Below are 26415 nucleotides of genomic sequence, written 5' to 3' on the forward strand. Positions count from 1 at the left end.
AGCAAACACTGCAGAACAGCCCCCCGCAACCCACTCACTCACCTCCATCATCTGTGGCCTCGCCCCTGTCGTCCTGACCTTCTTCTCTCTCCTCTCTGCCGGACACTCCCTCTCAGAGTGCTTCTCTAAAACCCTCCCCTCCCTCATTTCCTTCTTTGGTTCATTTTCACCCTGAACCCTCCACCAACCTCCCCCTTCCTTTTCTGGAATGCCAGGTCCCTCTACCATAAACTTCCACAATTTAAAACTTATCTTTCCTCCATCTCTCCTCTTCTCATTGGGGTCTGTGAGACCTGGCCCACTGACCCCTACTCCCCGTCATTCCCTGGTTACTTTCCCTACAGGAAGGACCGCCGAGCGGGAGTTGTGGGCGGAGGCTTACTGCTTTTGGTCCGGCGGCCCCTTCCCTCCTGTCAATTATCCCTCACTCCTTACCCGGGGGGACACTTAGAGTTCCTGGGAGTTCGGGTCACCTTCGGCACGGGTCCCCTTCACGTCCTTATCCTTTACAACCCGTGTCAGGACATCTCAACACTAGAATATCGCCACCTCTTCAATCAGCTCTCCTCCCCAGCACTCATCATGGGTGACTTTAACGCCCACCACACTCATTGGGAGCCGTCCCTCCTTGCGGCTCAACAGAACCGTTCGGGGCACTCCCTAGTGGATTTCCTCACCGGCAGTGCCTCCTTCTCCCTCCTCACCCCTCCTGACCTTCCCACCCGCATTGACCCCGCATCAGGCAGGGCATCCACCCTCGACCTTTGTCTGGGTAATGGCCCTCTGCACCTCACCACCATCACCACCGGGCCCCACATCGGCAGCGACCATCTTCCTGTCACCCTTACCTTCCCTTCACTAATCCCACCTCCCCCCGCTTCAGGCCGCCCACGATGGTCCCTTAGGGCTGACAACTGGCACTCCTTCCTCGACCACCTCTCCTCCACACCTCTCCCTCCCAACCCTTCTCCTGACGTAGCCGTAGGGGCCCTAGCAGACACCCTGGTGGAAGTGGGGTCCCATTGCTTCACCTTCTGCTCCTCCCAGCCCCCGCGTCTTCTTCGAACTCCTTGGTGGAACCGACAGTGCGAGGCTGCGGTGAGGGCCAAGCGCGGGGCATTCAATGCCTGGCGTCGCAGGCCCATCCCGGAGCTGCGCCGGAGGTTCCACCAATTGGAGGCTCGCTGTAAGCGCACGATCTTGTCAGCCAAAAGGGCATCCTGGTCCGCCTTCTGCGCATCCCTTGATTTCTCAACCTCACTCACCAAAACTTGGCTATTCTTCAGGAAGATGGTCCGGCCCCAGGCCCCTCTCATGTTCCCTCTCCATCACAACGGTGTTCCACTAGCTGGGGATGCCCAGAAAGTGGAACACCTAGCCCTCCATTTCCAAACACGGCTGGGCTCCCCGGACCCAGTTCCTCCCCCTATCCTACCCCCACCAACTCCCATCCACCCTATCGCCAAGCCTTTCCTACCACACGAACTCACCGCAGCCATAGCCGCACTGCCGGTGGGGAAATCCACTGGGGATGACGACATTCCTAATGAATTTCTCAAACACCTCCCAGAAGCTTACTCCCTCTTCCTCCTTCAGATCTTTAACCATAGCTGGCTTTCAGGCACTTTCCCTCATCAGTGGCGCCACGCCATCACGCTTCCACTGCCAAAGCCAGGGAAGGACCCCACCTTACCCTCCTCTTACCGACCTATCAGCCTTCTTTCCTGCACCAGCAAACTCTTTGAACACCTCGTGCTAACGAGGCTTTCTTGGTGGTTGGAACACAATCATCTCCTTCCCTCCAACATGTCTGGTTTCCGGCCCCACCGTGGTACCCTCGACGCCCTCCTTGACCTCGACCATCATGTTCGGGAGGGCTTTGGCCGGGGGCGCTTCACGTTGGCCGCCTTTCTTGACCTTGAAGGAGCCTTTGATTCTGCTTCACACAATGCTATCCTCTCTAAACTTTCCACTCTGGGACTCTTCGGCACTCCTCTACTCTGGATACGCTCTTTCCTCTCGGGTAGATCCTTCTCTGTCTCTATTGGGAACACCTTCTCCCAACCCTATCCTATCCGTAGAGGGGTTCCCCAAGGCTCGCCCCTAAGCCCTCTCCTCTTCAACATTCTTCTGTCTGATCTGCCTTCCCCTCCTGGTACTCATACCTTCCTCTATGCCGATGATATTTCCCTCCTATGCTCTGCCCCCTCTCTCCCTGAGGCACAAACCCTCCTCCAGAGGGGGCTCGACACCATCAGCCATTGGTGCACTCAGTGGGGCCTCACCCTCTGTGCACCAAAGTCATGCCTCATGTGCTTCACCCGTCGCCGCATCCCTGCCATCCCTCAAGCACACCTAACAGGCACAGTCATCCCTTTCCGCACAACACACAGATTCCTGGGTCTAGTGTTGGATGGCCCTCGCCTTACATGGAGGCACCACATAAGTGACCTCCGAACCTCCTGTCTGCCCTGGCTGAACCTCATGAGGGCCCTGGCGGGCGTCAAGTGGGGAGCCGACAGAGTCACACTCCTCCACTTCTACCGTGCCTACATCCGTAGCAAAATAGACTACGGATGTGAGGTTTACGGCTCGGCTTCCCCGACGCTCCTTCTACAGCTGCAGGTGGTGCAGAACACCGCACTCAGGATAGCCCTCGGTGCCTTCAGGTCGTCACCCACCCTGGCCCTGCAGTCAGAGGCGGGCATTCCCTCACTAGACCACAGGCGCAACACCAAGACAGTCACCACCTTCCACAGAATAACATCCTCCCCTCACTCCTCCCTTCACACTGTCCTATCCCAACACCGACCTGACCCACTTCCAGCCCCACAGGCCTTCCGAGCTCACACCCCATTCATCACTCGAGCCCTCTCTATCTACACCTCACTCTCTGTCACCCCTCCACCATTCTCCCCCCTAGCACACCTCTCTCCCCTGGGTCCATAGTTCCCCTTTCCCTCCTTCATTTCCCTTGACCTTCAGTCGCCGTGGACCAAAGCAGACTGCCCACACCAGGGGAAGGCCCTCTTCCTGTCCCTCCTCTCCACAAAATACAAAAACACCTTTTTCATTTTCACCGATGGCTCCCACATCCCCTCCCCTCCTTCCACCAGCGCTGCCATTTACCTCCCAGCCCTACACACCTCCACAAACTGGAAGCTCCATCCCCACACCACCATCCTAGGGGCAGAGCTCTTTGCCATCAGGGAAGGCCTCACAGCAGCAACAACACTTCCCCCACACCAACCTGTCTCCCTCTTTACAGACTCCCTCACTTCCCTTCAACTCATCTCAACTCACAAACCTCACACACACCACACACTATGCTTTGCCATCCACTCCCTCCTGGCACAGCCGACCTCCGGGGGCAGACGGGTCCACCTTCAGTGGGTCCCTTCCCATATTGGCATCGCGGGCAACACCGTGGTGGACCAAGCGGCCAACCTGGCACACTCACACCCCCAGCCAATAGACAGACCACCAGACCACAGTGACCTACTGACCCACCTCCGACAGTCCTCCAACAGACACTGGACCACCAGACTAACAGTTGACCTCAGACAGCTCACCCTCGGACGATACAGACACACCCCTGCCCAGCACTGGCGGACCTACTCCCCCAGTCGTCCCCTCGACACGGCCATCACCCGCCTGAGGATTGGCCACACCCGCCTCAACGCTCACCTGCACCGCTTGAACATGGTCCAGGACCCACACTGCCCATGGTGCCCCACAAAACCCGACACACCAGAACACCTCCTCCTCCATTGCCCAAGATTCTACTCCCTCCGCACCAACCTCAAAGCATCCAGCCTTCACATCCACAGGCCAACCCTAGAGGACCTGCTGGGCAGCGACACCCTCAACCCCAACACAGCCTTCCAAGTCCTCAAGTGTACGCAAACCTTCCTGCAGAAGTCGGGGCAACTCGACAGAATCTAACTCCACCCTGGTGACAGAACGACAAACAAAAACCTGATACCAACTACCACTGACGGGGCTCTAGAGGCTGTGGCCCTACAGCCTAACTAGCCCCATAAAACCACCCAAGAAGAAGAAGAAGACCTCCTGTCAGCTGACCCTAGCACAAAAACACACCTGGTACCTGGCGTTGCTCAAACAACACCCAGAGGCCTGACCTCTTTTCAAGGAGGGCCGCAACGCCCCATACGTGACCCTCGACAGCGGCCCAGTCCACGACGCGCTGGTCAACGGGGCCTTCCAAGATGAGAATATGGTGCCATCTGAGTCCATACAGAAGTCTGTCGTCATACTCCACAATGTGCCCACCTACGTCAATGTCAATGCCTTGAGTTTTCCCTGCTTTTCTGTGGCTGAAGAGGCGGGTTGTGGGCCAGACCCCTCGCCCACAGCTTCTGGGGACTGTGAATGGAGCCCTGTCGCAGGAGGTTCATCTATATGGCGTGGGCCGCAAGAGGGTTACTGCCTATGTTCCGGAGCCTGACCTATGTCAACGGGGCAGCAGGTGGTACCATAAGGAATGACGCTGTACCGCTGTCTCCCCCAGATGTCGGTACTGTGCTGGGCGGCACCAGTCAGATGTCTGTCGAGAGAAAATCCTGGAAGGTAAGACTTCCTCCGTGTTGCTGCAATTGTGGGGGTAGGCACAATGCCCAGTCGTGTGCCTGTCCAAAATGTCCTGGACCCCTTTACACTGCTAACAAGGCTGCTCAGGTCACTATCCCCCTTACACCTGTGACGTCCACATTCTGCCCACCCCCTCCTCCAACCCGTAATTCCAGGGGCCTAAGAACCACTGCTACACCTGCTCCCGTCCCCAGCCACCTTGCATCTACAGCTATGGGCCACGCCACGGAACCAGTCTTATCTCCTGCCTCTAATCGTGCTGCTGTTTCATCCCCCAACTCAGGGGATAATGCCAGTGTTACCATGCTGGCTTCATTGTAAATGGAAATTGCGGATTTAGCCGCCACTGTTGCAGCCTTCACTGCAGCATGCGACAAGCAGTTCGGTGCCCTTGAAGCTCAAATTTTTCCTCCCAAGTAGACTCCCTCCTCACCTACGGTAAAAGATATTGTGGATGCACAGGGGAAAACTGGGGCTAATCTATAGGCGCCCCACTGTGAACAGTTACCTCAGCCCCAAGGACTGTCGGATCTGTCTGCCGTCTCTCCCCAGTTTGTGCGGCAAGACCAAAATATACAGCAGCAGGACCAACAACTGCAGCAGATCATGGCCGCCATTCCTACCTTGACAAAATCGGTCCAAGACATGCAATCTACCATAGCTAGACTGCTAACGGACTTCCCTGCTCAACAAGGCCAGTCAGGTAAATAGAACTTTAACATGGAATGTCAATGGCTTGCGTACTCGATTCACTGATTTACACTCTTGTGTAATCTCCCGAAAACCTGACATTATTGCCCTACAGGAGGTTGGTCCTAAGGTGCCGCAACTTAAGGGCTATGTGCCTTATTCGCTAACCCATGAGGATGATAGCAGCAGGGGTTTAACATCTTACGTCAGGCAGACTGTTCCTGCAACCTTTCATGAAATGGGGGCCACTGAGGGCATTGAATTTATTTCTATATGTGTACATAACCCTAATGATCCCATCTACTTTATTAATGTGTATGTTCACTCTGGTAGCTTTAGGGCTGACAGCCTTCCTGACTATGTCCTAGCTGAACACACTGTACTCTTGAGGGATATCAACGCCCGATGAGCGGATTTAGGGAGTCATAATTATTACCTCTAATGTTAATGGTGTACTATGGTAAGCTTTCCTTGATGCTGCTGCTGATGCCTTTCTCACAGGTGATGCTGTTCCTACTCATGTCCAGGGTGGCCGTCTTGACTATGTTGTCTTGTTCAACCTGTCAAACTGTAATGCTAACACGGCTTTGCTTCCATACCTACTTAGTGATCACTTTGCCCTAGAAACTACCCTTCCACTGAGCATGACACCTGTCACATCTAGGAAAAGACTTTGTTCCTGCCAGCAGTATGTCTCACCTTGCTGCAGGTATTAAACTATGGTATGCTACTGCTGAGGATACCTTCTCCGATGCTGACTCCTCGTATCAACGACTTGTTGGTGCTATAGAGGGATTTGTCTCTTCCACTAATAAAGCCCATCCAAAGAGGCCTACTCTATGCCTCTGGACATATACCAGGGATTCCGTCATCCTTAACTGTCGGCATACCCTTGCCGTCTATCAACAGCTTTGCCAGTGCAATCCTAATGACCGAGATGCAGGAGATGCTATGGTGTCTGTTGCGCGTCACCTTAATGAGCTCCGTCTGCTGTCGAGGCGTCAATACTGGCAGGACTTTTGGGGAGATGTTCGGAAGACCCCGACACTGCGGGGCATGTAGCACCACGTCAACAGGGTCAGGGGTAAAGTTTTTCTTACAATACAGGATCCTGACCCTGCTGGGAGGGCCCAGTCTTTATTATATACATGAGTGAGTGCCGCTGCAGTGTCTGGGCTTCCTGAATCACACCAAAATACCATGGGCCAACACAGGCCCTGCCGAATGGCCCTCATTGCACATAATGTCTCATTAGTTGATGATACCTGTGTCCCAGTCACGCATGATGAACTCCTTCGTGCTGTTAAACATGGCAAATCAACAGTCCCAGGTCAGGATGGGCTAACCTATGATATCCTTAACCCTTTAACGCCCAGTGGATCATATTTGGTGTCCGTCTTTAGCGGCCTGTATCTAAAACATGGTAAGTAAAATTAACTTAGGATAGAAGTTCAGGCATTAAGCTGAGGTGATAGAACCTATTTTTAGCAGCAAAATTATATTTTGTCTGGTGGTCATGTAATTAGCAGGAATTCTTTTTCGCGTATTTTTCGTTCTGAGACTTACATGAATGTTTTGTAAAAAATCGCCCTGAAATATATTTTCAATTTCTATATCCTTTTCACTATATATGCACAACAGTATGTGCATGACATATCAATTGAATTATCTTTTCTATCACAACATCTACCGAATTGCCAGTGCACTAAAATTAGAGGTGGCAAATGTGATCCACTGGGCAGAACCGTTAGCAGTGGCAGGCCGGGCGGCCCAGTGTGCACACAGTTACATAAGAGCGCACTGAGTACATCCTCTTCGTTCTCTGACCTTGTGAGTGAGTAGGCTATTTGCTTTTTTTTTTTTTTTTTTTTTTTACGTCGTACCCTATTGCGCCGGTAGGCTTCTTCCCGTTGGGTCCTGAATTACTGATGGTCGGTCCAAGGCTTCTTCCCGGTGGGGCCTTTTGGTCGGCCCAGCCCGTTCTGGCGCAGTCGAGTGTTTATAGTGGCGCCATCTTGCTTTGGCTCATGCTGCCCTCCCGGAGCTCATCTTTAATCCTATAATCTAGAGTCCGGGTTGATAAGTGGTCTTCTGGACAGCATGTGGTAGTTTTGAGCCACTCGGCGGCGGCTGAAAAATCCCATCTTGGTGGCACCGGTCCGGGATTGAACTCGCGTCCTCCTGAACGCGGGTCCGTCTTACTATCCATTCAGCCACCGCCTACCCTGCATGAAAAGTTACTGAGATCAACGATTCCAATAGTGAACAACGTCTAAAGATACTGCGAATGCCTCAGTGTGCAAGAGGTTATCGACTTGTTATATAGCGATGAGCTCAATATTGATGATGATGTAGAGGGAATAGACATGGTAAACATTCCTCCGAATGATGATTTAAGTGATTAAGTTTCATCAGAATGTGTCCGTTGATGATGAGATGATGGTCAGATGCTATGGTCATCATTAGCGTGAAAAAAAAACTACGTTTGAAAAAAAAAGGCATGTTCAAAAAAAGATTTTTTGTGGTCTTATGATTTTTTTAATATATATATATATATATATATATATATATATATATATATATATATATATATATATATATATATATATATATATCTATATATATAAACTTTCTTTTTAACATGTGGCCTATTGCGCCGGTAGGCTAATTCATATGGGTCTGATGGTTGGCCCGAGCCCGTCATGGCGCAGGCAGTTGTTTATAGTGGCGCCATTATTACTGGCTCATGCTGGCCCCCGGAGGTCATTCTTGACCCTGCACCCTGCTGCACCCTTCAACAAGCCTTATATATTCAAAGAATCAGTGTTGAAGAATCTAACTCCTAACTCTTGGCGGGAATCAATGACGGGAAAAGTTTCTACTGATGCACTACAGGTTGTGAAGGGTTTTCTGACCGTTAGTGCATCCAGTGCAAGTGTGGAGATAATTTTCTAGATTTGGACTGGTTCATTCAAAGATTAGAAATAAGTTAGGTGTAGAAAAAGCAGCAAAGCTCGTTTTCTTGTATAAAGTTCTGAACGAAGATGTAGAAATGGAAGATGATGATGATGACTTCAAGTAAACCCGTAAGAACTGTGATTTTGGCGACTTTACTCAGCAGGCTTTGATTCATACCAACTACCAAGATGTTAAGGAAAGAACTTAGAAGAGACAATTTTATTATTTTCTAGTACTCAGAAACTTAAAAGATTTATTTATTTATTTATTTATTTGTTTATTTTTTGGAAAGGACTAATATTTTATTTCAAATATCGCACATTTTATATATGAAAACTAATTTGCAGCAAGTCATACATTTGCTAATAGCCTAAAATATTAATAAAATTCTCCTATGTTGAATATTACAATGTTGGAAGTCTTATAAACTAAATATCATATAACACTAAAATAATGATATATTACCCTGAGTACCTGAAATTCTATGAACCACATTCAAAGTTTAAAATATATTGACCGATATTGGAAAAAGAAAAACGTTGGGTTTATTAAAAAAAACAAAAAAAAACATGGTTTAAACCAATCCACCCTGGTCATCATGGTCTGAAACAACAACAACAACAAACACCACGCCAGCATCATCATCAGCCACTTTACCATGAATCGGAAGGATACTGAGGATTTAGAAGATTGTGCTGCTGCATTGTACATAATGAAGCATGTGCTACGACGACAGAAACGCCATAAGAGGCATTGGGGGCGTCCATGGCTAGTTTGTTAAACTTTGTTTATACCTCGCGCCAGGCACAGACTTCACCCCGGGCGGTGCCGGGGCGGGGGCCCCGCCCCCGGGGTTGCCAGATTCTTTTCACGATAGGTAGCCTACTCACACATAAGTAGTCTATTCACACATCAAAAACTAGCGGATTCCAACATTAAGTAGCCCAATACATTTCAGAATTACTCAAGATTTAAGTAGCAAGTAGTGGATTAAAAAGTTAAGTAGCGTATAGCCTTCACAAGTCGCCCAATCCGCTACTTTTCGCCCAGTCTGGCAACCCCATGGCCCCGGGGCCGGGCGGCGGTGACGCACCATACAGTCAGTTGAGTGTTATAAATAACTTTACACAGTGGACAAATAAATCACAAACGCATACTCGCACATGTACGTCGGTTTTTGAAGTTTTAGCGTTTACAATTGGAGTAAATATGTACGATGATTTTCAATTTACATTTACAGCTTATAGCACGAATGTCATTTGGCCCCTTTTCCTCCCCGCCAGTCTGACGTCACATCTGTTGTCCATTCTTCTCGACCCGCCAGATCTTGTTGATTGTTGTTCGTTTTGCCCAACAGCCAACAAAAACGACCAACATGTTGGGCTGAAATTGCCCTGTGTGACGCCAGCTGCGAGAGAAATCAAACAAACCGGCAACCCCTCAAGCGCACCGGGCCGTGTGCGTGTGTATGTGAGCCTCGATATCTGAAAACATTTTTTTCCAAACATTACTTCGCCACTATTTTACTGAATTGAATGCAAAATATATCATTGGAAAGAAGAAGAATATGATTTTTTGATCGTTCAACTTCTTTCAATTTTGGATAAATTAATGCAATTAACAAAAACCGTCACGAAAACCAAAATAAAGAAAAAAAATCCTAACACGAAAGAAGAATGAAATTAAAAATTCTCAAACGACCAATCGTTTGGACATTCTATAATGCATATTTGGTAATTTTTCCATCACTAAGTTATTAGATCAGAGAGTTACGAGTTATATTTTCATAAAAAAAGTCACTTTTCTTTTCAGTTATAAATCGAGTTATGGATTTGAAAACGAGAGAAGATTATTTAAGTATAAACATATTCCTAACATAAATATAAACATGACAATACACTGGTAATTAAGAAATGGTGTGACGCTTCCCTTAAAGCATAAAGGATAAAGAGAAAAAAAGTTTGTATTTCTTCTAATTAATACCTGAACCGGAGGAACTATAATACCACATAGAGTAAAATATAACATATGGAAATAAATACTTGGCATTTTAGGTATTGATACAGGACATAACATGATGCGTTTATTGGAAGAACATTAGCGATGCATTACAGGATACATGTGTTGCAAGTACACCAGTGATACATTACAGGATACATGTGTTGCAAGTACACCAGTGATGCATTACAGGATACATGTGTTGCAAGTACACCAGTGATGCATTACAGGATACATGTATTGCAAGTACACCAGTGATGCATTACAGGATACATGTGTTAGAAGTACACCATTGATGCATTACAGGATACATGTATTGCAAGTACACCAGTGATGCATTACAGGATACATGTGTTAGAAGTACACCATTGATGCATTACAGGATACATGTAGTGCAAGTACACCATTGATGCATTACAGGATACATGTATTGCAAGTACACCAGTGATGCATTACAGGATACATGTGTTAGAAGTACACCAGTGATGTATTACAGGATACATGTGTTGCAAGTACACCAGTGATGCATTACAGTAATAACCGCGGCGAGACATCAGGCAGCAGACCCTAAAGCGGAGGTGTTCACGCGGATCGGCAGGTTTGAGATCCAGCCGTGTTGCTTTGGATCCACGAAACATAGTCTGTGTGGGGGGTAACGTTTTGAGTTATTCGTTATGTTCTGCACAATCAGTCAAAAATATATCATTCCTTCTTATCAACAGTATAGAAAGAGCGTGTTAAAGTGAGAAACAGCAGTAAGGTAGAACGTGATGAAGTAGCTACTCACTGCTGACTCTGGTGTAGACGCCGGGATACCCTGCAGCGGCACAGCCGTATCCCCAGGACACAATCCCGATTTGCTGCATGTTGCCTGAGCCTGCCACCATAGGGCCGCCAGAATCTCCCTGGAATTAAAGTCACCCCCTGCTGCACCTTACTGGCGAAGTGATTAGAATGCTCAGCTGTTTATCTGCACAGACGGGTTCGACCCCGAGTGGCGCTGACCCAGAGTCCTCGTGTAATGGTTGAGGCGACAAATGAGTGCCGGCGTAAAGCGTTGATATATCTTATGTGCCACGCATTGCCAGAACGCTGCACACCAAGTTACTTTACGCTGGCTTAGACATGGTCAACAACCTCTATAGAAACATAAATTCGTTTATAAGGTCGACGTACCCCGTTTATTGACATTTCAATAAGTTTAACGAAAGACAGAACATGAGCCACCTTCTGTGACTTAGTGGCCATGCATGTTGATTAGTGTAAGGACGTACCTGGCAAGAGTCTTTTCCTCCCTGAGACAGTCCAGCGCAGATCATATTTGCGGTGATTTCGTTGTTATCGTAGCCCGTTGCCTTGCACGCTGCGTTGGTCATGGTGGGTACCGTCACTTCGTTAAGCTTGTTCGGCTGTGATCCTCCTAGTTACAAAGTAAGGGTAGCTAAAGTGATGAGCGGCAAACCATAGTGTGTTGACCTAGTGATGAAAGTATACTACACATTCTGAGGAAATGTTTAATATATTTTTAAATAAATAATAATTTATCACCATTGCCCTAGCATATCTTTTTCTTCTGTGTAAGGATCAACACACACACACACACACACAATATATATATATATATATATATATATATATATATATATATATATATATATATATATATATATATATATATATATATATATATATATATATATATATATATATATATATATATATATATATATATAATATCCCGTTTAATGTTTTCTTCCCTAAACATTTATCTTTAGGCTTCACAGTGACTTGCCTGACGCGAGCGTGCCCCAGCCGGTGATGGTGGCGTCCACGGCCTCGTAGAGTTCGCCAGGTGTTGGAAGGCACACCGGGGCGACCTTGTTGTCATTTTGGAAGGTGAGAGGTTGAGCCAGCTTCAGCAGTGCTATGTCATTGTCGTATGTCGAGGAGCTGTAACTGGGGTGGCTAATGACCTGGGAATTGAGAAGAAATTATAAGCCTTTCGTTACAGTAAGTGTGCAAACTCGTATACTACGGGTAAGGATGCTGGAATGGCGCTAAGGGAAGAGAGTGGCACTGATTGGTAGGCTGACAGGTTACAGAGACGCTCATAGGAACTAACTGTGTAGTGCGCTCATATTGTGCTATTATTGTGCAAAGCACTAACGTGCCCTCTATAGACGTTGTGAAATCCTCATGGTATAGTTTCACGTCTTCAAATGTAAATATCTTCCAGCCGCTTGTCACATGCGACCTCCTTATATATATAGACTTCTTACACGATCTTCACAAGTGTCGTTCACAATCAGACACATTTACATCACAGGTGATTTCAGCCTCCTGGACATTTGCTGGAGTGCGATTTTTTCATTCACTTCGTCAGGCCCGCCTCCTGCATATAAAATCAACAATATCTGAGAATCAGAAAGCGCTGAGGTTTCTAACGTCATAGCCACTCCCCTTAAGTCTTTTTTTATAGGGATAGTGATTTGCAGGCTTTTTTTCATTGTTGATTTCTTTTTCTTGCTCTTGAGCTGTTTCCTTTACTGTAAAAAAATAATCCTGTCTCGGCTGTATTCACGACCACCTTAAGTACACTTGCGGACACGAGTGAAGGCACAGATTTCAGTAACTCTTGTTGACAACCCTCTGTAGAGTGTTCCCTTTTAATGTGATTCACAAGCAATACATTTTTAAAATAGCTACTCAGAACATTTGTTGATAAATAGAAGAGGGTAGCGTTGCTTCGTTGGGGATGAAAATATTCATTTAATGTTAAAACAACTGACATGTAATTAATTTGACTTGCTCTCTGGCAACTAGCAATAGATGAATGCGCTATTAGTTGAAATCATTCTTTTAAAGAAGTTGTATGATATGTAAAATCAATATTCGGTCAATATTTTCACTGAGTTAAACTCGTAAGATAAAACTATACCATTTGAGTGTGGAAAGACAACGGGTGAAAGGTTCTACTGCCCTTCGGCTGCGGAAGTGTACTGTACTCATCCGCCACACCTGCTGGCCTCCGCTCACTTGGTGCCGGGACCCTACACACGCATACACACTAACAGATTGCAACGCATGAACACAAACACGGCGAGGTCTCTTAGGCAACTGTTCCTAAACGCACTGCAACAACACATGTAAAACGGCAAATGAACGTGATCTTCACATACACAGACAAGTACACAGCCGTTCAGTGATGAAGAATATCACGAAGAAAATCATATCGAGATTGATGCACACACACACACACACACACACACACACACACACACACACACACACACACACACACGTTGCACAGACATAACATACTTACGACACACAAATCCATAAACACCAATCACACCATAATAACACACGCAGACGCCAAGCCTGCCACGCCTACTCTGAGATTCGATCACTCACACTTTACATGCACTGTGCGGCACGGGCACAAGCTTCCTCTCCATATTTTAGATTGTACAGCAACAGACTCATCTGTGAAACAAGTACATGCTCGGTTCCCAGCACAAGCACTCAGCGGCACCAGGCTCAACGCCACAACCCGTGTGAGGAGCCAGTGACACAGAGGAAGGCTGAAGGGAATAACATTAAAAGGCAGGATGGCGCCACCATAAACACTCACCTGCGCCATATCAGGCTAGGTGCGACCATCAGACCCCACCAAGAAAGATTACCAACGCCATAAGTAGAATGTAAAAAATAAATAAAAAAGTAAAATGAGTTGTTTCCCTTTCCTCCCATTTAACGCTTATCAACCTTGCATGGACCTTGGTGCCCTGCGTGTTACTCATCAGAAACAGAATAACATGGAATACAACCTGAGCGATGCTCAGCCTCTTCGTGGCCGAAGTCTCCCCGGATGTGGACCAGTCATGTTCCCCAACGACTACATCTGAACCTGAGGCGGTGTTCCTGAAAGGGAATGTTTCAGTATCCAGACTAGTTCAGTAGAGGATGAGGTCAGGCTAGATGCAATAATTTATGCCAAGAGCTTCGGAATGCCAATAGCATTAATTAAAAACACATACAAGAAACCAACTCTATCGAGTAGCATTCTGCACTGCAAACACATATCTAATGATTTTTAAACGTTTTCCTCTTCGATCATTGCTTCATGCAAGTACATATGCGGTTAGTTACCTGTCAACACAATGCGCGGCGGTCAGAATCCACTGTGCGGAGATAACCGAGCCGCCGCAGTAGGGTCTGCTCCCAGACTTTGAGACGAGCGCTACCTGCCACGGGTACTCGTGTGTGGTTGTTGTTTCGCCGCCCACAATTCGTGAAACAGTGTTGCGCTTGCCACAATCTGCGGAAGTGCAAAACGGCCGTAGTTAGTGCAGGATAGGGAGAGAAAGTTTAGCAGCTGTCTTGAATACTGTACTTGAATGTTAAAACAAAATGCCCGGACTGAAGAGCGGTACCCGAACATTGGTATAATCCAGCACACAAGGCAGAGTTATGAAAGGTGTCACACATAACTGTCTCAAAGAACACTCGTCACTTTGGCATCTCAATTATGGCGCTGTATGATCCTGCAAAGAATGTCCAATTATGCATGGCTCACAGCCTTAAAAAGTGTAGGTCCCAAAATAATGTATTATGTGCATATGTCACGACACATGCCGCACGGCACATAGGCGAACTTAGCCCGTCCAGTGACCTTCAGGCGATACTCACCACCGCCTTGTACCTGGCTACTAATGTTTAGTGTTCTACAACATACACACGCGACTCCCATGCATCACCTGCCAACCAATATTGCCACAGGATTGGGGACGCGAAATCTGTATTTATATCGTTTCATGACAGAACAAAATGTAATCGGGCCTCTAACGCCTGTCCTCATGCGTCCTCATTCCTCAACACATGGGAATACAGACACACAGCATACTCACTGCACGGACTGGAACTTGTCTCGGTGGTGGTTTGGGAACTTGCCTCGGTGCTAGTGTTGCCTTCGTTCGTTACTTCTGTGTCAGCTGCTGAATGAAATAAACGGCACTTGAGAGGGTAAGATGAAAATTGTGTTCAAAAGAAAACGAATACTAACTGAAACCAAACTGAAAAGAAGCAAAAGTCGCCCTATAGTCAATCACACCGCCATCTGAAGAACTACAATGTCTCAAACCTGTGAAGAAATTGATATAAATACACTTCCCCCCACCTCTCTCTCTCTCTCTCTCTCTCTCTCTCTCTCTCTCTCTCTCTCTCTCAAACGATTATTTATTGTTAGTCTTTGTTTTAGACGCATAACACCTTGCTACACGATTCGAGAAACACCTTGAAAGGAAGGATAAATTGTTACCTTCCTTGAGCCTCAGTGGTACAGTGGTTAGCATGCATCTGCTGCTCTGGGTTCCAATCCCAGCCCAGCAGGGAAGCACATAATTAGACAGTTGCCGAATCGGGCGTAAGCCACTTCCAGTGACGTATACACGGGAGGTGAGGGGGTGCTGTAAGCCTATCAAAGAGCCTCCTGTGTCCTTACCTCCCGTTTCCCTGTTGTCAACACCGGGGAGTAGTTCGGCATGCTCTCTAAAGGCAAATTCTCCTACATTCCGCACCACACTACACACACGCAACACACTTTTCCCCCCAAATGATCTAAATTGAATATTTATCATGGCTCATAAAATACTACCCCCATCTACGAGGGGAGCAGAAACGTAGCTAAATCGGTCTCCCTTTTCGACGTAGATCGCAGGTGTCCCGATAACTCTTTCAACTTTCTCTTCATCCCCTTCTGCAATATTCGCGGCCTTTGCGCTAAACTCCTTCCTGTGGAACACCTTCTTTACTCTCCCACAGCTATCCTAACAGTAATCTCTACTCTGTTCTCCTCTACTATCCTTATCATTACACCGTTACATCATATATATCAATCCAAAGCAGAGTGTTGCGTCTACGTACACAACGATATTCAACATACTACGAACACAAGATATGAAACAACACTCACTAAGGAGTATAGATTTGGCGATTTTAGGTTCAGGAAGGGACAAAAATCACTTCACGAACAGTCTGCTGGTTATGTACAATAAACTAGCAGATTATGTAGTTGATAGACACGGTTGAAAGTTAGAAATTGAAGTTAGACATATTTATGAATGTGGAGAGAAGTTTGTGAATATCCAGCCCACATGATCTGCCATGTGTTGGCCGGCTGGCCTATTGGATTATCCTTATATCCCTGCCTATTCTTGTATACAGTATGATGAAAGAGTACTTACATGACGCTGTTATTGTGCACGAGAAGCCTCTTTCAGTCCCTCGCCTATTGGTCTTGAATCGGATTTGAACGTAGCCTTCCATGCCACTTAAAGAATCGACTTCACTGCCACAGTATCTGAATGACAGATCACACAAATTGATTACGTTCTGAATATCAGCCATACTTTTCTATCGACAGAGATGGGCCAGCCCAATAGATCTATTTTTTTCCATCTGTTTGTTTTGATATTTGGAATTTTGTTGACATTCATTGCAATATAGCAAGCAATGTTCCCTACAACAATAAGTACAGAGGTGGCAGCAGAGTGGTCAGCGTAAATAAAGGCGCTGTGTCTAGGAGGACCTAGGATCGAATCCCGCCAGACGCTACAAGTTAACAGTTTTCACTCATCGTCGAGTGGCCACCCACATGCTGCCCTGAAGACCAACTAGCAACTCGGACTCCAGTTTATCTCTAAAAAGAATGAAATATGAGCTCCGGGAAAAAGCGTGGACCAAGCAACATAGCGCCACTATAAGCCCTTGCCTGCACCTAACGGGCTGAAGCAGACCACCAGGTCCCATCAAGAAAGCCTACCGGCGGTACAGGCGGGAAAAAAAAATTATGATCCAATTACACGTTACTTTTCGTTTGTTGAAGCGAAGTCCGTAATGTGTAAGAAGTCTCCTCTGCATTGCGAAGATAGCCTCAATTTGAAATCTTGACAAGAAAAAGACAACGTGGAATCGTCAGTGGTCTGCGGATGGAGAACGGAATACACTTTATATGTATTTCTTCCATGCACCGTATCAACGTTAAATGTATTTATAATAGTCTTTTTTTAATATTCGGGAGGGATAAGTAAAAAATTACTCAAACTTTGAAATTTCTCTATAAACCCCACCAAGATGTTTGCAAAACTTACCTCGAACGTCCAATAGCAGTTATGTCTGTTGGGGTAGTTGCTGGGGTAGTTCTTTGACTTGATGACTGCGACATTTCCGGCAGACATCGTGTAATCCCCGCATGGAAGACCATCTGCAGAAAGGGCGCCGTATGGAAACGTTACAAAACTGATTCCCCAAAACGCCACACTTCCTTGTAACATATACATATAGATTTCTATTAAAGGAAGATGGATTAAAAGAAGATTTTTTGCGGTAACAAAAAAATAACTGTGTTAAGGCCCATAATTGATACACACTGGTATTTATATGCACATTGCTTGCAATGGCACACCAGAACACACGGATGATCGTTGAAGTAGGAAGACACCGAGCGGAACTCACCCTCTTTAGGGTGTATGTGACCTCCCTTGCCCCAAGACAGGTGTGGTGTGCGGAACTCACCCTCTTTAGGGTGTATGTGACCTCCCTTGTCCCAAGACACGTGTGGTGCGCGGAACTCACCCTCTTTAGGGTGTATGTGACCTCCCTTGCCCCAAGACAGGTGTGGTGAGCGGAACTCACCCTCTTTAGGGTGTATGTGACCTCCCTTGCCCCAAGACAGGTGTGGTGAGCGGAACTCACCCTCTTTAGGCTGGACGTGACCTCCCTTGCCCCAAGACAGGTGTGGTGCGCGGAACTCACCCTCTTTAGGCTGGATGTGACCTCCGAGCTCCCTGGAACAGTAACAGTCGTTAATACGTTTTCTTTTGTGGAAGGCCGAGTGGCTTGTTTATGAATGATACAGTAATGAGACCATGGGGTATGCGTCATTGGTGAAAACATGGGGACTTACCTAACCACAGAAACGTCTTCGGAGAGGCAGCCTCCACATATACACTGCAAATATACAAGAGTGTTACATATGGCCCTCTAGTCAGTAATATAAGTTCGAAGCGACAAAGGTGATGTTAAGAACACTGGTAACCGCAGAACAGACGAGAGGAGCCCATTTGTCTAGTACAATGATTTTTAAAATACATATGTGTGTGTGTGTGTGTGTGTGTGTGTGTGTGTGTGTGTGTGTGTGTGTGTGTGTGTAGCGCTGCGAATAAACAAAGGACAGGAAGAGCTCCAAAGTTATTGTCAAAGCTCTGGTAAAGTTACGGATTCCCGGACGCTATGCTTCCCGGACAGCCCCAGAGCTGGCAGTGCTGCATGAGGACCCTTTAGTGCAGTTTGAGCAAGTTCGGGTTGTTGAAGGGTTTAAGGTTGATGGGTGTTGGACAGGAAATCGGGACTCTTGGGCTAACCCTTCCCTCGATTCAATGGCGCGGCTCTGCACAGGAGCACTGAGGGTCTGTGACGTATGTAACGCCATAACCCATTGACGTAATAGTCCAACTAGCTACTAGTCACTTCCACAGCGAGTCCCTCGGTTACCAAGACAACGGTGGCACCTTGTGAGTTAAATGGTGGTATCATTATATATTTTTAGACCATTTCAGAATATTTGTGCACGTTATCAATGTTTTCTTCGTATTTTCTTAGCGAGGACGCTGCAGTAATGAATACAACATTTATTCAAATGCATAATAGCGTTGTAAACAACTTTAGCTGTCGAAATATAGAGACATTTTCGTCCGCGGATTAAAAACTTGTTAACAGTGTGCACAACTGACAAATTAATATCTAATAAATTATGGAGAGTGTATTATGTAGTGACATATCTGAACAATGCCTCTTTCCATGCGGTGTATATATTTTAGAGTCGGGGCCGGTGAACGAAACTCAGTGGACAGTGTGTCAACACTTCTGTCCCACGATTGTACGTGTAGGGGGTAGAGTTAATAGCTTTAGATACTTAAGAGACGAAGGATTAGCAGATACGGTAGTGAGAGAGTCAAAACAGATGTTGATCATTAAAATCTCCTGAGATTTCAGTGAAGGTGAGTTAAAATGTGCTCGTTTTTTTAATTCAAAATATTATTGAATTTTAAATTTAGTGAATGATGAAAAGCACAACCATATTTACTGCTAGAATGACAATTACATCTTAGCTTGAGTGTGAAAATTGTTCAAAGAATTGACATATTGGGCACGGAAGCAAGTAATTCCGTCGTGTACATAGATGCAGCATTCAGCTTTGGACAAAATTTGGGTAAAGCATAAACACTATGTCGGATACTGTCAGGAGCCTGAGACACATATTTTAGTATGAAGTAAAATGAGGTTTAGAGAAAAAAGGTTTTCCATAGAATGTAAATCAGAGGGAAGACCACAGAATTTGCAGAGGTAAATAAAAGAGAGAATCAGAAGACCTGTTACGAAACCCCTTGAGTTGCCACCAGGTATGAGGCTTGACCTGATGACATTTCTGGTCCCCTTCCTCTGTGAACTCCTATTCCAGTATTTTGTTCTCTTATATAATTTATAAACAACTTTTGGTACTGGTGTGTGTATCACGTGCCTTTTATTCCGTTATGAAAGCAAAAGGCTTGTCCTTATAATATTTGATGGACTTTTCTTTAGTATTAATGAGATGGTTTGCAGCATCCCCCCTCCATGTATACATTCCTGAATGAGAGTGTGTTGCGCTCTTTCCAAGAAGTAACCACTGCCACTTTGGTGATTGTATTTTAACAAAGGTGTGAAAGTTTACTACTTGAGTGAGACTATATCTCCAGCTGACAACTAACGCCCAGGCCGTTATGGCCCTCTCATACGACCGTCTTGACAGCAAGAAATCTCACTCGCACAGCATCACCACTACCAATGTTTGGGGAGGCGGTGGCTGAACAGATTGCGAGACGGCCCCGCGTTCAATCCCCGACCGGTGCCACCAAGCTGGGATTTTCAGCTACCGCCGAGTGGCTTAAAACTACCCACATGCTGTCCAGAAGACCACCTATCAACCCGGACTCTAGATTCTAGGATTAAAGATGAGCTCCGGGAAGGCAGCATGAGCTAATGCAAGATGGCGCCACTATAAACACTCGCCTGCGCCAGAACGGGCTGGGCTGACCATCAGGCCCCACCTGGAAGAAGCCTTGGGCCGACCATTAGGATCCACCGGGAAGAAGCCTACCGGCGCAATAGTCCAAGACGTAGAAAAAATAAATAAATAAATAAAAACTTTTTCATGGGTGTTAAATGGTAGGAGCGGTGGAAGCGATCAGGAAAAGAAAATAAAGAGACTGCTGCGAGGAATCCAGAGAGGCGTAACCTTAAATTACAAGACTTCTACTCCCCCATGACCATCGAACAGTATCAAAAGTTTCCTAGTTATGAAAGCGTTTTTTTAGTGTATGGCGGGCTTTGTTTTGTGCCAGTAATAGGAAAGTAATTTGGTAACTTACCGAGAGGATGACCGCCAGAGACAGCAAGAGACAGCGCATGGTGACGTTATGCAGCGTTTCTTCCGTGTGCGAGACCTCGAACAGATGATGGAGGTGTGTCGAGGCATCCCAGACAGGGTCCTTATATACACAGGTGCTCTTTGGGTCTCTTACTCCCGTGACATTTAGACGCCAAATCCTCTGAAAAGAATCTTGAAAGGTCAGAGGCGAAAAAGGAGTTTTTTTTAAGTGCCACTTAAATGACTAAAGTACCGAGCCAATGAATACTGAGTCAGTGAAATGATATTCTTGTACATTGGGAGCATTTTGAATGAAATACTTTTTAGTTGTATAATTATTTTAGAGAACATTTTCAATCACTGATCATCAGTTTTCGCAAGAACCAAAGCCTCTTCCAAACTTTTCGATAAGCTAAACGTTGCCGTTCGTTTAACTATTTACTCAGTATTTAATGAATATCATCTCCCTCATTTCCATCTCAATAAAGGTTTGCAATTTTTCCTTGTACTGTTATGAAAACTTTGACTGCTCATTATTGATGTCTTTTTCGTTCAAACATTTTTTTTTTTTTTACTGCCAATAAATAAATTGTCTTCTTATTTACTTGGTTCACTTCATCATTTAGACATCTAGAGTATTGCTTCTGAATCGCAAATAACGGATGTACAGCTTTTAGGTAGTTGGTACTTGTCACCTTGCGGTGGCCGAGTGGTTAGCGTGCGGGCGTGGTCAGCCCGTGGGCCTAGTGTGGACTAGGTTCGAGTCCCCACCGAAACACGCTGATTTTTCAAGCCATCGCCGAGTGGCGAAAGATTACCCCATACTCTCTGGATCTTCAATCAGCCCTAACTTCAACAACGTCGGTCAAGAGGAGCACCAGGGGGCAGCATGGGCCAGGCAAGATTCATACATCACGGCAGCCACTATAAGTAAAATTAGCCTGCGCCATTAACGGGCTTGGGATGCCCATATGGCCCCTCAAGAAAGCCTACCGGCGCTAATGGCTGGAACAAATATATAGATATATATATATATATATATATATATATATATATATATATATATATATATATATATATATATATATATATATATATATATATATGAAAACAAATGTACCTTTACTTCTTCAGCAACGTCCACTACCTTAGTTGTTAACTCCAGACCCCGTCTCATTCATTATGATGGTGGTGTTTTTGAGTATTATACATTTATTGTTGCGGAAGATCTATTTCATAAATACCTGACCTGACAACACTTGGCAGCCTGGCCGAGCCCATGAAGCCTGACCTGACATCACCTGCCACCTGCCAGGTGTCCACAACCTTGCGGCCCAAAAAATGACAGTTCGGCGGATTCACCTTTTAGGGCTGATGTCGACTCTACCAATTCTTCCTCCATGGTCCGAGGACAGAAAACGGAGTAATTGATGGGTGACTTGTATTTTTTTATATTTTGTCCACTGTATACTACCTTTTCAGTCATTCTGTTATTTCTTTATTAACTCCAAGTATACCATTCTTATTTAACAAAAAATCATATTTCCACGTTTGTGTTTATAATTGGATGTGCAGCCACCTACAGCACATTTATTAGGCATCCTGGTCCACGTCAACGCTGTGCACCTGACCCCGTCTCGTTGCAGACTGATTGGGTCCCACGCAACGGACCCCGCCTTTGAAGGCAGCGTGACGTCATCCGCGAGTCCGACGAGGTTTTCGCGGAAAGTGACCAGACTTGTTATAATTAGATTTTGTTCAGCAGCTGATTACAAATCCGCATGAAACGGGCAAGCGCAATGCCTGAAACAGTGAACAGCGTTATACCGTGGTAGTTGTTGCAGTACTGCCGACGACCATTCCTCATTCTCCAGTCAGAAAGAATGGTATTATATTGCCAAGCAACTGTCAAGACGGCATGCAGCTGCACAGATTGCAACATTCGCAGTCTTTGTACAAATTATTATTCTGTGAAAAAAACATCTCTCCTCTAAACCTCACCTTTTCTTCCTCACCGAAACCCGGGTTTCGGAGGCTCCTGACAGTAATCTCTACTATGTTCCCTCCTACTCTCTCTTTCCTAAATTTCACTCCAAAGCTGAATGTTGCGTCTGCGTGCGCAACGACATCACCTGCTCTCGTGCCCACGACCTTGACTCTCTCTCTCTCTCTCTCTCTCTCTCTCTCTCACACACACACACACACACACACACACACACTGTCTCCCACATTAAAATTGTTTCTGTATTCCGTTCTGTTATACCCATTTATTTACGTTTATATACTTAATAGCACTAGTCAATTTGACATTGGATGCTGGATGTGTGAACCACTCACCAAAAAACTTGTTACACACTAGGAAATGAGGAAATCATTTCCGTTTGTCAGAAACGTCTTCCATGGTTCCTTATGAAGTGTGTGTGTGTGTGTGTGTGTGTGTGTGTGTGTGTGTGTGTGTGTGTGTGTGTGTGTGTGTTGTCACTCGGCTTATCCAAGTGTCTATTAGCCGTATTCCCGTCCACTGATGTTTTCCTTCCTAGCAGTGATGCCAGATCAAAACCTTCTGTGAAACACTCTTATTTGGTAACACTGCAATCTAGAGCTTTCGGTTAACGGAAATCAGCGTCCTTAACATTTTCTATACGCAGGAATCTATGCCTTTCCTTATTAACATGACCGCCATAATAAATTCTTTGATGTTTTTTTTAATTAATTTACTTGAATGCATAAACACATAAGTAAACACATAATTAGCCGAATCCTTTGTTGTGGTACCGGAGTAGTCGTATGTACGCCACCTGCACGCTAGCGCGAGTTTTGAAGGGATGGAGGCCCCCCCAGTCCTTGTAAGACCCTTCACTGAAAATAAGAGAGTGGCTCTCTTCTCTCATTAAAGGGAGGCCTGTCGTCGTGTCCAAACGACAGGCTCCCAATATACAGCAGGAGAAGGAAAAAGCGTGGGAGGAAATACGTTAGCAATATGCTGAAATGTCCTGTCGTCTGCGCGGTCCAACCGAGCAAACGTACGTTGTAGCGGCTCCAGCTGCTGCCATGCCCGAGCCGCATCCCGGAAAGCGACAACACAGGATGCCTACTCGTCGGGCAGAGCCAGCACTGTCCGTAACAGCTCGGATCCGGACCCATCAGAAGCCATGCAATGTATCAGGTCGGAGGAGGACGGTGGGCTGCTGTCTCACGGGAGTGCTGCTACCGGTGACTCTCAGCAGGACGACACGGGACACCAATCCAAACACTCTCGTCCAGGTAAGCATGAGCCCACCTCTGCAACAACCCCGGGAATTGACAAGGTGGAAGAGAAGGCTGCCCACCTCCCTCGCCCCTCTGCAGGAGATGCCGACATGATTGTGGATGAGCGGCGTGAGTCTTCCGCCACTGCCCCTCTCCAGCAGAGTGCCCCTGCCCCAACATCAACACCAGCACCAGGACAGACACCAGTTACAGGGGAAGGAGCGATGCCACCAGCAGAAGTAGCAGCAGCAGCAGGGAATGGACCGCCTCCCCAGCAGCGTCAAGACCAAGACCTAGCAGCCTCAAGACCCGTTCAACCGGAGCAAACAAGGGAACGGGTGCGTCGGGTACTGTCCTTCGGGACCTCCCGTCAGCTGACCCTAGCACAAAAACGCACCTGGTACCTGGCGTTGCTCAAACAACACCCAGAGGCCCGACCTCTTTTCAAGGAGGGCCGCAACGCCTCATACGTGACCCTCGACAGCGGCCCCGTCCACGACGCGCTGGTCAACGGGGCCTTCCAAGATGAGAATATGGTGCCATCTGAGTCCATACAGAAGTCTGTCGTCATACTCCACAATGTGCCCACCTACGTCAATGTCAATGCCTTGGAGTTTTCCCTGCTTTTCTGTGGCTGAAGAGGCGGGTTGTGGGCCAGACCCCTCGCCCACAGCTTCTGGGGGCTGTGAATGAAGCCCTGCCGCAGGAGGTTTATCTATATGGCGTGGGCCGCAAGAGGGTTACTGCCTATGTTCCAAAGCCTGACCTATGTCAACGGGGCAGCAGGTGGTACCATAAGGAATGGCGTTGTACCGCTGTCTCCTCCAGATGTCGGTACTGTGCTGGGCGGCACCAGTCAGATGTCTGTCGAGAGAAAATCCTGAAAGGTAAGACTTCCTCCGTGTTGCTGCAATTGTGGGGGTAGGCACAATGCCCAGTCGAGTGCCTGTCCAAAACGTCCTGGACCCCTTGCCACTGCTAACAAGGCTGCTCAGGTCACTATCCCCCTTACACCTGTGACGTCCACATTCTGCCCAGCCCCTCCTCCAACCCGTAATTCCAGGGGCCTAAGAACCACTGCTACACCTGCTCCCGTCCCCAGCCACCTTGCATCTACAGCTATGGGCCACGCCACAGAACCAGTCTTACCTCCTGCCTCTAATCCTGCTGCTGTTTCAACCCCCAACTCAGGGGATAGTGCCAGTGTTACCATGCTGGCTTCATTGTAAATGGAAATTGCGGAATTAGCCGCCACTGTTGCAGCCTTCACTGCAGCATGCGGAAAGCGGTTCGGTGCCCTTGAAGCTCAAAATTTTCCTTCCAAGTAGGCTTTTTTTTTTTACAACAAAGGAGGCAGCTCAAGGGCACACAAAAAAGAAAACAATAATAAAAAAAAAGCCCGCTACTCGCTGCTCCTAAAAAAGAAACAAAAGAGGTGGCCGAAAGCAAGATCAAATACGGGAGGAGAGATGTCCTGATACCCTCCTCTTGAAAGAGTTCAAGTCGTAGGCAGGAGGAAATACAGATGAAGGAAGATTGTTCCAGAGTTTACCAGCGTGAGGGATGAAAGATTGAAGATGCTGGTTAACTCTTGCATAAGGGGTTTGGACAGTATAGGGATGAGCATGAGTAGAAAGTCGAGTGCAGCGGGGCCGCGGGAGGGGGGGAGGCATGCAGTTATCAAGTTCAGAAGAGCAGTCAGCGTGGAAATATCGATAGAAGATAAAAAGAGAGGCAACATTGCGGCGGAATTTAAGAGGTAGAAGACTTTCAGTATGAGGAGGAGAGCTGATGAGGCGAAGAGCCTTAGCCTCCACTCTGTCCAGAAGAGCTGTGTGAGTGGAGCCCCCCCACACATGAGATGCATACTCCATACGAGGGTGGACAAGGCCCCTGTATATGGACAGCAACTGTGCAGGGGAGAAGAACTGGCGGAGACGGTACAGAACGCCCAGCCTCGAGGAAACTGATTTAGTAATGAGATAATTTTATGAAGTTTCCAGTTGAGATTTTGAGTTAAGGATAGACCGAGGATGTTTAGTGTTGAGGAAGGTGATAGCTGGGTGTTGTCAAAGAATAGGGGATAGTTGTTTGGAAGATTGTGTCGAGTGGATAGGTGGAGAAACTGTGTTTTTGAGGCGTTGAAGGACACCAGGTTCCTCTTGCCCCAATCGGAAATAATAGTAAGGTCTGAGGCTAAGCGTTCTGCAGCCTCCAGCCTTGAGTCGTTAAGTTCCTGTAGGGTGGGTCTTCTATTAAAAGAAGTTGAGTAATGCAGAGTGGAATCATCGGCGTAGGAATGGATAGGACAGTTCGTTTTGGAAAGAAGATCATCAATGAACAACAGAAAAAGAGTGGGAGATAGGACAGAACCCTGTGGGACACCACTGTTAATAGATTTAGGGGAAGAACAGTGACCGTCTACCACGGCTGCCTCCTCA

General features: G+C 46.7%; 1 protein-coding gene across 1 annotated transcript in view; it reads right to left on the bottom strand.

Annotated features, from left to right (window-relative positions):
* Positions 1–10329: 10329 nt before the first annotated feature.
* LOC126987449 (ovochymase-1-like) overlaps positions 10330–26415 on the bottom strand; it is a 57963-nt gene continuing 41877 nt past the window's right edge. Inside the window, exons 6-14 of the mRNA XM_050844414.1 lie at positions 17128–17240; positions 16503–16618; positions 15168–15254; positions 14410–14578; positions 14088–14181; positions 12050–12230; positions 11532–11677; positions 11045–11162; positions 10330–10898 (exon numbers count right to left, since the gene is read on the bottom strand). Coding sequence (XP_050700371.1) covers positions 10840–10898; positions 11045–11162; positions 11532–11677; positions 12050–12230; positions 14088–14181; positions 14410–14578; positions 15168–15254; positions 16503–16618; positions 17128–17240 — 1083 coding nt within the window. The 3' untranslated portion in view covers positions 10330–10839. The remainder of the gene's footprint in view (positions 10899–11044; positions 11163–11531; positions 11678–12049; positions 12231–14087; positions 14182–14409; positions 14579–15167; positions 15255–16502; positions 16619–17127; positions 17241–26415) is intronic.

This window comes from Eriocheir sinensis, chromosome 64, assembly GCF_024679095.1.
Source record: "Eriocheir sinensis breed Jianghai 21 chromosome 64, ASM2467909v1, whole genome shotgun sequence".
Classification (NCBI taxonomy): domain Eukaryota; kingdom Metazoa; phylum Arthropoda; class Malacostraca; order Decapoda; family Varunidae; genus Eriocheir; species Eriocheir sinensis.